At 48.0% G+C, this 12,687-nt stretch overlaps 1 protein-coding gene across 2 annotated transcripts in view; it reads right to left on the bottom strand.

Moving 5' to 3' along the window:
- The window catches only part of ABCA2 (ATP binding cassette subfamily A member 2), a 108,914-nt gene extending 97,694 nt beyond the window's left edge, over nucleotides 1-11,220 (bottom strand). The window contains exons 1-2 of one of the 2 annotated variants that reach the window (XM_079961864.1): nucleotides 11,109-11,220; nucleotides 10,599-10,871 (exon numbers count right to left, since the gene is read on the bottom strand). In XM_079961864.1, the coding sequence (XP_079817990.1) occupies nucleotides 10,599-10,664 (66 nt within the window). In that variant the 5' untranslated portion in view covers nucleotides 10,665-10,871; nucleotides 11,109-11,220. Of the gene's footprint in view, nucleotides 1-10,598 lie in introns of both variants that reach the window. The other variant, XM_079961866.1, reaches the window with a different exon arrangement.
- Between the last annotated feature and the right edge of the window lie 1,467 nt (nucleotides 11,221-12,687).

Raw genomic sequence — 12,687 nt, 5'->3', positions numbered from 1 at the left:
AACAACGCTTTTTATAAAGTAGGGGACATTAGGGATGAGTTCATGGAACCGAGAGGCTGATGGCCTGAAAAAGTTAGGGGACCAATGAATTAACCCCATATTCATCACCCTCAGATGAAACACGAATTTGCACTTGCCCCACCCGCCCCCACCTCAAACCAGAGCTTAGATTGGATGCTCCTCAGGGCAGAGAGCTGTTTCTGATGCTCGGTGTACTGAGTTAAACACTTGGCTAGTTCAGATGACAAGCTTGAGCTAGGCTGAGAACTTTGAGAACTTAAAGTCACTTGATCCAGAGCCAGTCTGCATATATATTGGCCTATTTCGACCTCTTTTTCTTAATGGTGATTGCTCCTGCTCAGGCTGCACGGAAAAAGCATTTTGGTTCCAAAAATTCATTCTGATTGTGCAGATAAAACAGAACTGATAGAATTCTACAGCATGTGTCGCTAGTGTTTGGAAACACTCCGGATCCAATGATCCCCAGATGGTGGAGATGTCAGGCACCATCCTGACACCCAGGCATCTTCACTTTGTCGCAAATGCACCTGGCGCTGGCTAATTTCGAACACCCCTTAAATAAATAACAATTCACCAGGCAGCGACCACACAGAGGAACTCCACTTAATGGCTTCAAAACCTCATGCTTTCGGCTTTCTGACTGGGAAGATAGCCCACGGAACAAACACACAGTGTGCCTTCAACAACCCACACGAGCTGCCCTGGCAGAACTGGGCAGGACCCATTGCTGCAGTTACTGCTGCCTCAAGTAAAAACAAATCCTCTTTTGTCCTTGCTGCCAAGCCAACTTTAGCAAACACCCGCACACACACCTTCATAAAAACAATAACCAAACAAAGGGACTCATTTCAAGCTGGTGAATACTTTCAAATCTCTACCATCTTTGCTATTTATTTCTAGGGCACTTTTCAGAGGTTGCATGCAAAACAGCAACACATAACATACATGGACGTGCAAGGGCCAAAGTGCATTGTAAGAGCATACAATTTGCATGCAAAGAACCCCAGGTTTAATCCTTAAGTACGTTCAGGTAGGAAGCAAATACTTTCAAGGTAAGAAATAGTATCACCTTCTTCCACCTTGGTCAGGCCCACCTGCAGTCCTGTGTCTGGTTCTGAGCACCACAGTTTAAGGAGGATATTGACAAGCTGGAAGGTGTGCAGAGGAAGGAAACCAAGATGATCAAGGGTCTGGAGACAAAGTCTTAAGAGAAACAGTCAAGGCAGCTGGGTCTGTTTAGCCAGGAAAACGGGAGACTGAGAGGTGATATGCTAGCCATTTCCAAATATCTGAAGGGTTGTCACATGGAAGATGGAGAAAGCTAGTTTCCTGCTGCTCTGGTGGGTATGACCCGAACCAATGGATTCAAATTACAAGAAAAGAGATTCTGACTAAATGTTAGAAAGAACTTTCTGGTGCTTTGAAGGTGGTGAACTCTCCCTCATTAGAAGCTTTTGAACAGAGGTTGGGTGGGCATCTGTGAGATGCTTCCAGGGTAACTAGATGCATTGCAAATGAAAAGTGATGCCCACTGAGACCTCTGGATTGCCCAGAGGAACTCTGTAGACGTATCTAGTAGTTCTGGCTAAAAGAGTGACTGCGGGGCAGGGGGCCCAATCCACCACATACAGCATACTGGGTCCAGAAAATCCTCTTGGCATCTCATCAGAGTAAGCTCTGCTAGCCAGATCTTGGCTTTATCCCCTTCCCCAAAATTCAACCTATTTTTTCATCTAAAATTTTTTCAAAACCAATCTGTGTCATGGTCCTGGGTCGCAAGCTTATTAAACATCTAGCACCAGCTTACCAAATTCTGGCTATTGGAATAAAAACAGGCTTTGTAAGAACAGAAGAAGAAGGAGGAGAACACTGAGTGGAGTGGAGGGGCTGCTTGTACCAAGACCCTGCTCTCAGCTTCCCCTATCAAAGTCAAAAGCAGATGGTGCAGAAACTCCTTAATCTTATAGAATCATAGAATCATAGAGTTGGAAGAGACCACAAGGGCCATCGAGTCCAAGCCCCTGCCAAGCAGGAAACACCATCAGAGCACTCCTGACATATGGTTGTCAAGCCTCTGCTTAAAGACCTCCAAAGAAGGAGACTCCACCACACTCCTTGGCAGCAAATTCCACTGTCGAACAGCTCTTACTGTCAGGAAGTTCTTCCTAATGTTTAGGTGGAATCTTCTTTCTTGTCGTTTGGATCCATTGCTCCGTGTCCGCTTCCCTGGAGCAGCAGAAAACAACCTTTCTCCCTCCTCTATGTGACATCCTTTTATATATTTGAACATGGCTATCATATCACCCCTTAACCTCCTCTTCTCCATCATAAGGCATCGTTTCCAGGCCTTTGACCATTTTGGTTGCCCTCCTCCGGACACGTTCCAGTTTGTCAGTGTCCTTCTTGAACTGTGGTGCCCAGAAGTGCTTAGAGTTTGCAATACGTATCTTTTCATAGTGCCGCCCCCCACTTTAAAAGTGGGAGTGTGGGGGGCCATTGGCAAGGTCAGGGATATAGCTGATAACTATTTTTACGGAGAGAAAGGGATTTTAAGAGTCAGGAAGGCACATTTGCCATTCCTTGTAGCTCCTGTTAAAAGCTATTATTACAATTAATTTAATAATGGCTTTCTAAACTTCTCAATGTAATTAACACAGGGGTGCCCAAACTTTTTTCAAAGGGGGCCAGATTTGATGAAGTGAACATGCATGAGGGCCGACCAAAGTTCTTAAGCTTTTTTTAGGATTTTACCCCAGGAGGTAGACTGCCACGGGGGCTAGATTAAATCGACTGGCGGGCCGGATTAGGACATGCCTGAATTAACACATGGGATTATTAAAAACAGTTAAAAACACAAGAACAAATACATTTCAACCAAGGCTAAAACCATAACCAGAGGACACTCATGGTGAAGACCCATTCATGCAGCTGGGATGAAAACCTGATGGGGCAAAAATCTGTCCCACTTCTTCTCGCGAGTGCAGATAGTGGGCACCTGCAGTATCTCAAACAGGAATGCCATTCCACAGGACAGGGGCAGCCACACTAAAAGCCCTGCTCCGAGTTACTGCAGAGTTGGCTCCTGAGGTCTTTGGAGCTTGCAGGAGAAACTCTCCCACAGACCACAGCCATTCACTGGGTGCATAAAGGGAGAAGGCTCTCTCTCAAGCAACCTGAGTTGTTTAGGGCCTTGTATGTTAGTAACAACACCTTGAACTTGGCCCGGTTGCACACTGGCAGCCATTGAAAATCTACAAGCAATGGTTTATTATGCTGGTGATAGTAGGGCCCCACAATCAACCTTGCCTCTGTATTTTGTACCAGATGCTACAGCCTCCAGACCAAACTCATCGTAGCCCCACTTAGCTCCCTGAGCCTCTAGTCGCTCTCTGGTCTCCAGGGACACCTCTCAGCATCTCCCTGCTTTTCTGCATGATGCTGTGAACTTCTAGAGAGTAGGAGCAGTGAGACAGGGGAAGACTAAATTATCCACTACAGTCTGCAGGTGCCCTCCCTGACTGCGCCTAAGCAGGTGTCCACTGGGTGGGAAGCTGGAGAAGGGCCTTGTCTTTCGTGGCCCCTGCCACACAGAACATACTCCGTACTGGGATTCAGCTAGCACCATCAGCTGGGTGTTTAGCCACTCACTAAAATCTCCTCTATTCAACCAGCATTCTTCCCCTTGACCCACTCCTGCAGGCTCCTAAAATCACAGAATCATAGCGTTGGAAGGGACTCAAAGGGTCATCTAGCCCAACCCCCTGCAATGCAGAAACCACAACTGAAGAATCCCTTGCAGATGGCCACCCAACCTCTGCCATCGCCCTTGGTGTTATTAAGAGCTTTTGCTTTTATTTGAATTTTGTTGCTGCTCTAATGTAAACTTCTTTGGTATTTTCTGAAACAGCAATATAAAAATTCTTTTAAAAAATATTATTCCATTACTGCTGCTACCACTACAGCCTCTTCTTGCACTTAAATCAGGCGTCCTGACTCCTTGATTTCTCAAGTATAAAGAAACCCCTGAAAAGTCTCCAAGCTGAAGCTGCTGTGTGGCCTGGCTGTTGCTGCTACAGCCTGTCCTGTCCTGATGGATTCAGTGCTGCACCTCGGTGCTGGAGGAGAGAGAGAGGACACGGCTGTCGCAGTAGGATGCGTGGCTGAATTCACTGTGGAGTGAGCCCCAGGGTCCTTCTGGGAGAGGAGGCAGCACAAACAGTGACAGCACAGCAAGGTCACAGCCATCTCACCTCTGGGATGCAGGGCCAGGCTGGGCAAGGCCCTAGGTGCTCCCTTCAAAAGGCATCAGAAGCTCAGGCTGGACTCCCCCTGCTGCAACCAGGCACTCTCTCGGGAGGGGCCCCATTACATTCACCTGCTCTCAGGGCATACTGGCTCCTTTCCAGTGGCGGCTCCAGCATTCCATACAGTCGTGTAGAGTTGGACGGCACCCACAGAGTCATCTAGCCCAACCCCTTGCAATGCAATAATTCACAGCCAAAGAATCACTGACGAGGCCACTAGCTTCCAAGGGAGCCCACAGTCAAACAGCTCTTGCTGTAGTAAGGTTCTTCCTACTGTTTAACCGGAATTGCCTTTCTTCTAACTTGAATCCACTGGTTCAGATCATACCCTCTGTAGCAAAAGAAAACAGGCTTGCTCCATCATCTATGTGACAAGTCCTTCAGGTATTTGAAGATGGCTATCCCCTCGCCTCTCCGTCTCCTCTTCTCCAGGCTAAACAAAATCCAACTCCCTCAACCGTGGCTCTTAAGGCTTGGTTTCCAGACCCTTGGGTTATCCTGGCCTCCCTCCTCTGGCAGCTTGTCAATATCCTTCTTAAACTGTGGCACCCAGAACTGGACACAGAACTCCAGGTGTGATCCGGCCAAGGCAGAATAGAGCAGCGCTATTACTTCCCTTGTCCTGGGTGCTAGACTTCTATTGATGCTGCCTAGAATAGCACTGGCTTTTTTTGCTGCTGCATAACACTGTTCACTCATGCTTGGAGGACCCCTGCGAGAGGTCCCACTCCCTGGGGGTCAGTGTTGTCTCTCAGGGGGTCAATGCGCTCTTTGAAGCAGATCCCAGGGACTCTTGCAAAAAAAGGCCCCCCTGCTGGGGTGTAGCTGTTACTTGGCTAGTGCCCAACCCTGCAATGCTAACTCCACCACACGTTTACCAGCAAAAATATCTCACACAGAAATTAATTAGCACCTAAGCCAAACTGCAAACACACACAATTAGCTGGATTTGTAGACATCATAGAGCTGGAAAAGGTGCAGAAAAGGGCAGCCCAAATGATATGAGGGGCAGAAATAACTCCCCGATGAGGAAAGGTTACAAAATTTGGGCCTTTTTAGCTAAGGGAAAATAAAAAAAGCAAAGCCAGGTGCAGAAAGCACGAGAGAGATGAATACAGATAAGCATTCGTATGAAAAAGTGGGGAGCTAGAAAGGAGTTTTTGTCCATCTCTCCTAACGCTGGAACTCAGGGACATCCAATGAAGCAACTGAATCTTGGACAGGCAAAAGAAAGGACTTCTTTACGCAGCACATAGTTAAACGATGGAACTCCCACAGGAAGCAGTGAAGGCCACCAATTCAGATGGTTGTAAGAGAGGATTGCACAATTTCACTGAGAAGGCTAGCCATGGCTTCTAGCCACAATAGCTGTGCTCTGCCTCTGAAGTCAGAGGCAGTAGCACATGGGTAGGCAACCTAAGGCCCGGTGGCCAGATCCGGCCCAACTGCCTTCTAAATCCAGCCTGCAGATGATCAGTGTGTTTTTACATGAGTGGAATGTGTCCTTTTATTTAAAATGCACCTCTGGGTTATTTGTGGGGCATAGGAATTCCTTCATCCCCCCCCCCAAATATAGTCCGGCCCTCCACAAGGTCTGAGGGACAGTGGACCGCCCCCCTGCTGGAAAAGTTTGCTGACCCCTGCAGTAGCGCTTCTGAATGCCAGTTCCTGGAAACCGCAGGAGGAAGAACAGAACCACAGAACTGTAGAGTTGGAAGGTACCCTGAGGGTCATCAGTTCCAACCCCCTGCAATGCAGAAATCTCAACTAGATCTTGCATGGCAGGTGGCCATCCAACCTCTGCTTAAAAACCTCCACGGAAGGAGAGCGCACCACGTCTCGCGAATGCAATAACGCACCAAGTCAGCAAACAGAATAAAAACCTACCAATAGGCAGAAAACCCAATATAGCAGTAGGCCGCCATTGCACCCACAAAGGCAATGTGTTGCACAGGAAGGCTCAATTTCTACACTGCTGGTAAATACACCTTGCCACACACACAAAAACACACAACGTGGGCAAAAGGGCATCTTCACATTCTACTTGTAGTTGTAGTTATGTGTTGTGTGAAGAGGAACTTCCTCTCACCTGTCCTGAATTGACTGCTAACTGATTTCATTGATGCCCCAGCTAGGTTTTAATATTATCCCTCTTGGCTTTCTCCACACAATGCATCGTTTTACTTACATCATGCACCTCCAACCTTCCACCGCAGGCTTACTCAACATTCTACACCCAACACCTAAACCGAAAAGCGTCAAACATTCCCCCTGAATAATTTTGCTCGCTCTTTCCTACAATCTCATTTTTGATGCAGGGCAACCAGAACTGTATGCAGCATTCCAAGTGCAATTATTTAGATTTATATAATTCTGATACTGGCAGGTCTCGTTCCTGGTCAGTCACCACCAGTTCAGACCCCACAAGTGTGTAAGTGAAATTAGGGATTTTTTGTGTGTCTTAATGTGCATAACTTTACACTTGCTTACAATGAATTGCATTTGCCATTCTACGACTCATTCACCCAGTTTGGAGAGATAAGACCACCTCACAAATCCTTTTTGCTTTAACCACCACGAACTATTTGGTACCACCAGGAAACCTGGCCACTGCACTGCTCACCCCTAACTCTGGATCATTTATGAAGAAGTCAAAAATCATAAGAAATCAGATCTCTGGGCAACAAGGCCACCATGTATTCTTAGCTGAAGCAGAAATTGAACCTCTTTCGGTGATAATGCCTCTTTATCTAACAACATGGGCAAGCTTGAACATCACTGGGCAATTATGACCACTGGTTTATTCCAAGAGAATAAATTATGGGAATAGTTCAGTCAGCGGAGCATGAGACTTAGTATCAGGGTTGTGGGTTTGAGCCCCACATGGGACAAAAAGATTCCTGCATTGTTGTGGGTTGGTCTAGATTGCCCTCATGGTCCCTTCCAACTCTACAATTCTATGATCAAACCCTCCTGGAAGCCGCAGTCAGACTCACAAGCACCATTTCCACATTCTAGCTGTGTGGAGTTATTCAGCGACAAAACCAAGGTACTCAGAACATGCTCAGAGGTACTTTCTCTGTACCATCCAGCCCCCAGAAACAGATTCCAACCCTGAGGGCCTGGCCCCAGTCTACTTTTGTTTTGTTAACAAGCTCTCTGCAGAGTTAATCACCCCAGAAGCAAAATATTACACTGGCTACCTAGGAAGATCTGGGTTCATCCTGCAAAAGTCCTTCATTAGAATGCACATATATTAAAGGGAAGAAAGGAAAATCAATGCCCCTTGCTGCCTTGCTTCAGCAGAGGATTCCAGCGCAGTGACAAGAGAGCTGAACTAGGAAATGTGGCAATACCCCAGACTCATACAGGACGCAGGTAGAAACCACGGGAAGAAAGGCCAACACCTGAGCCCTGCCCTGTTATTCGAGTGCCCAGTGCAGATGCAGAGAGCTCTTCTTCCTAACCCCTGAGACCCCCATACTTTGGATGAAATGAAAGGTCAAAAACTCTTCAGACAATTCCAGCCCCTTTAAAAGGCATTGGTGGCGCCAACTCAGAGGTATCAACAAAACAGCCTTCCAGCAAATCTGGTTGCCGGCTAAAGTATTGTGAATCCATACACTTGGCGGCGTGGGGGCGAAAGGAAGGAGGAATCTAGCAAGGGTCAGGATAAAGCCCCAATCATTTCATACCTCTCTCTCAATCTTTCTCATATCTAACATCAAGCAAAGCTGCACTGGATGGTTTGACAAGTAGGGAAAGAAGAGACTTTAAAAAATAAATGGAAAGGGAGGGAGGGAGACAGACCTGACCCACATAAGATTGTCACAGTCAGGGAATTTGGGGGGGGGGGAGCGGCGGAGCAATGAGACCTGGCTGCTTGGGCAGGTGGCACGTGGGAGATGAGGCAGTTAAGAGGAACCCCAGAGCAGGGACCCGCAGCTGGTCACGGCCAGCCCGATCTGTGCAGCAACAGAAAGTATTTCTCTCCAAACAACATATGGAAGAGGTTGTTGATAAATCTGAGGAGGGGCACACCTGGACCATGGCTATGCACAGGTGAGAGCTGCAGGAGCTTTTTTGCAAAGGTGGTGCCCACAGCAGAGACTGGGATGGATGGATGGGTGCTAGCAGCCTCCCTGCCCCCACTCTTTATCCTATATTGTTTATAAATAGACCACCTGCCAGGCTTTGGAGGCCAAGCAGCCACCAGGCCGCTGTGCCGTCAGAGGGAGGGAAACAGATCGCAGCCAAAATCTCAACCAAGGCGGCCATGGCGTGCCACAGGAAAATTTCCATAGCCTTGCGCTATCCTGCTCTGTCTAGGGACAGGGCAACTGCCTGGGATCTGGGCTGGTTGTGCTTCACTTTTGGAAAGGAAACCACAGAACCTATGCCTCCATATTTTTATATTTTTTATTTTTAGAAGGCCAGGCAACTCTGAGTTGTAAACGAAAGAGGGAGAATTATATATCCCTCATTAAAAAAAGGCACTCTTAAGCCAGATCAGCAGTCCATCTGATCGGTATTCTGCCAACAGACACTGGCCAATCAAATGTCCCAGGGAGGCTCACAAGCAAAGCATGATGGGAATATCCATCCCATGCTGCTGTTGATGCCCAGCAACTAGTAACTAGAAAATTTACTCTCTCTGGTAAAGGAGGCTGGAAGGTTACCATAACCAGCGGCTGCTGATATGACTATTCCTTTTAACCTTTATTTAAAGAGACACATGAATTTTACAAGCAATCAAGAATTCCTGTGGCAATGAGTTCTGCATGCCAGCGAGTCTAAATATAGACCCAGTCCAGGGGGGAAACTGGATTTAAATCTCACCTTAGCCTCCATCCTCCTAAAATGACCCAACTTTTAAAGGTGTCAGTGAAGCTATCTGAATGGTGCACCCCAGTATTCTTCAAGACAATATGAGGGACCCAAAGAGCCCCATTCAGACACTGCCAGACTCTTTAAGGAGGCAAAATGTTATAGGGCAGCCCTACAGCCTTCCTAAAAAATTAAAACTTATTCTTGCCACACACACAGGGGGTGGCACTGCCCAAAAAATAAGCAGAATCCTAGAGTTGGAAGGGATGCCGAGGATCATATAGTCCAACCCCGTAATGCAGGAATATGCAGCTTTCCCAAATGAGGATCGAACCTACAACCTTGGCATCATCAGCACCAAGCTCTAACCAACTGAGCTAAGTAACTGGAATGCACCCATTAAATGGTTCTCATACCTTTTACATAGGAGAGTGGGGTAAAAATGGTTGGATACGATGTTTTTTTTTTTTAACCCACAAATATTTTAAGAGAGATACATTTTGAACTGTGCAGTTAGTAGATACCCCTCCCCAAAATAACCCCATCTATCCCTTCTTTTGAGCCACGTAAGCACGATGGGGCAAGCTGTTCCACAGGTTAACAATGTGTGGTGCAAGGAAAAGCTTTCTTCAGCCCTGTTCACCTTTCTGCCTCACATTCAGGAGGTGAAAAGTGTGTGTGGGGGGGGGGGGAGAAGCAAGGAGAAATCACACCCCAAATGTGGATGCAATGTTGAATGACCACATTCCGAAACTGGAAGATTCAACCTCACCAACCTTTTGCAGGTTAATCCACAACAACTGCAAGAAATAACTAAAAATTAGTGGGGGGAGGCAGGGTCTATTGAGGAAGCAAGAAGCCCCCCCCCCCAGAACACCCAAAACAGCACTGAGCTCCTAACCACCTCCCAATTAAGGGGGGGGTCCTTCCCTTATCACTTCACCCCCTCTCATTTTAAAACAGGAGCATCTAAAGCAGCATGGAGATGGAAGCATCATTACAAATTTCATTTCTTGTAGTCAAACCAGAATTGGGGGGGCGGGGGGGGGGCGGAAGGTGAGAAACCCCTGTCCCAAACACAGACTAATCAGAAGGGGTGGCTTTCTCTCAGCACCCCATTACCCCACTTGCGGCCTTAATAGAGTTGTGGCTTTTTTAGGGGAAGGGTCTTTCCTAACCCCAGTAGAAAATTGTCTTTTTTAAAGAAAAAAGCAAACCATACGTGCTCACAGCCTGCCCGGTCCTCCGGGGGCTTTGCAGCCCCGGTGCTTAAAAATAAAAGGAACGGTGTTGCGGGGGGTGAGTTCCAATCCTGCCCGCCCACTCCCACCAGCATTCGAGTCCCAGGTCTTTGAAGATAACTCTTCCCCCCCCCCCCCCCCAAAAGAAAAGAAAACATTTCAGCCAACTCCACCCGCACAACCCCCGGGCCCCCCCTCTACTAACCGGACTCCGTCGCTTGAGGGTAACATTCTTCCATAGCAAGAGATACAACTGGTGCAAAAACCCCATCTTGGCTGCTCCGGCGAGGCATCAGCTGCAAAGCATTGCGGGCAGCGGAGGCAAATCGGTGGGGAGAGAAGTTGGGGGCACAGCCCGGCCTACCGAGAGGTCTTCTGAGCCGTCGCTCCCCGGCTCCCCCCGCCCGAAATTGAAATAAAAGCCGGCTTTTGATTCAGCGGCAATAGCGGCGGCCTGGCGAGCTTTCGGCTTTGTCTCCTGCAGATCAGGGGTGGGAAGGAAAGCGGATATTATCAGGCACCCTTTTTAAAAAAATGGAGCGGGGCTGGGAGGACTGGGAATCAGCCTTTTGCAACCCGGTGCAAGGCGGCAGCAGCAGCAGCAACAACAACAACAACCCAAACAGACGACCCCGCTAACATGCAATTGAGAAACTGCCGGTCCATTTCGCTTTGCAAGGAAGCGGGGCCCCTGGCTATCTCCCCTTTTCATTACCGAGCACACATCTGCCTGCCTGTGCCTGCCAGTCTCCGGTTTTCTGCTGTTGCTGTTGCTGCATTGCCTTGCAAGCCTCTTAGCCCGCCCCTATCCCAGCGCCAGGCCCCGGCCTCTTAAAGAGGCAGCAGCAGCTCCGGCTCAGCTGGGCGGGGGCACGGACTCCGGGGGAGGGATAAAGGAAGATTTGCGCTCCTGGATCACCGAATGGATTACTAGCCGGCGTCACCCCCCTCCGCCCCGACAAAGACCTGGTGGCGGGAGAGGAACAGATTGACTCTCACTCTGCAGCCCTGTTTAAAAAGCATTTCCTGCAGATACCCGCTGCTCCGCCGCCCGCTTCTCCCTCTCTCCTGAAAGATTATATGTCACAATTAATCTGCTAATTAAATAACCCATCCTGCTTCTGATGGCGTGGGCTGCTGCACAAGGAAGCTTCTGCCCTAATAGGGAATGAGTTCGCATTTAAGGTGCTAGAACCTTTTTAGGTTGTTGAGGTAGAACCACGGCCCCTGTATAAAGTACCAGGACTCCTCATCGCCTTCCAAAGAATCCTGGGAACTCTAGTTTCTCCATCCACAGAGCTACAATTCCCAACATCCTTAACGAAGCACATACAGTGGTACCTCGGGTTACAGATGCTTCAGTTTACAGACTCCGCTAACCCAGAAATAGTACCTCCGGTTAAGAACTTTGCTTCAGGATGAGAACAGAAATCGGGCTCCGGCAGCGCAGCGGCAGCAGGAGGCCCCATTAGCTGAAGTGGTGCTTCAGGTTAAGAACAGTTTCAGGTTAAGAACACACCTCCAGAACGAATTAAGTTCTTAACCCGAGGTACCACTGTACAGTTTCCAGGGTTGGTGGGGGGGGGGAGCAGAGACTTGTGCTTTGAATTTAATGTTCAGATCCATATTTAAGCTTCTGTGCAGGTTTGGGTGTGTGGTACATGATAGTGTTGCTCAGAGTAGACCCATTGAATGGGCATGATTCACTTGGGGTTCTTAGGACAAAATAAGAGAGGTTAGGCTAGCCTCAACTACAGCCAGGGCCTTCTCGGCCGTGGCTCCAATCTGGTGGAACGCTCTGTCACAAGAGACTAGGGCCCTGCGGGACTTGACATCTTTCCGCAGGGCCTGCAAAACAGAGCTGTTCCACCAGGCCTTTGGTCAGGGCGCAGCCTGACCCCCCTCCTCTGGCAATCTGCACAGAATTTTGCTTAATAGTTGCCATCAATTTGATTTTAATTAATTTTTATAATGAAATGTTTTTAGAACCGTTGGATTATTTTGATTGTTGTTAGCCGCCCTGAGCCCAGCTTCAGCTGGGGAGGGCGGGATATAAATAAAATTTATCATTATTATTATTAATTTCAGAAACAGACTTGAAAGAGAATTACAACTTTTCACTAAACTGAAAACTATGGAGAGACCTGGTCTGAATAGAGATACTGGATTCCTGTCTCATATGCTAGTCATCTGCATATGATCCCTTGCTTTTTCCTGTAGGACTAATTGCAGTGCTTAACAGTCTTCAACAGGTTTACCATAACCATTGAGTCAACCACCCATCTCCCACTACC

This window comes from Podarcis cretensis (genome assembly GCF_951804945.1).
Source record: "Podarcis cretensis genome assembly, chromosome: Z".
NCBI classification, from domain to species: domain Eukaryota; kingdom Metazoa; phylum Chordata; class Lepidosauria; order Squamata; family Lacertidae; genus Podarcis; species Podarcis cretensis.
Note: the sequence above shows the minus strand (reverse complement) of the source record. Positions and strands in the feature narration are given on the sequence as shown.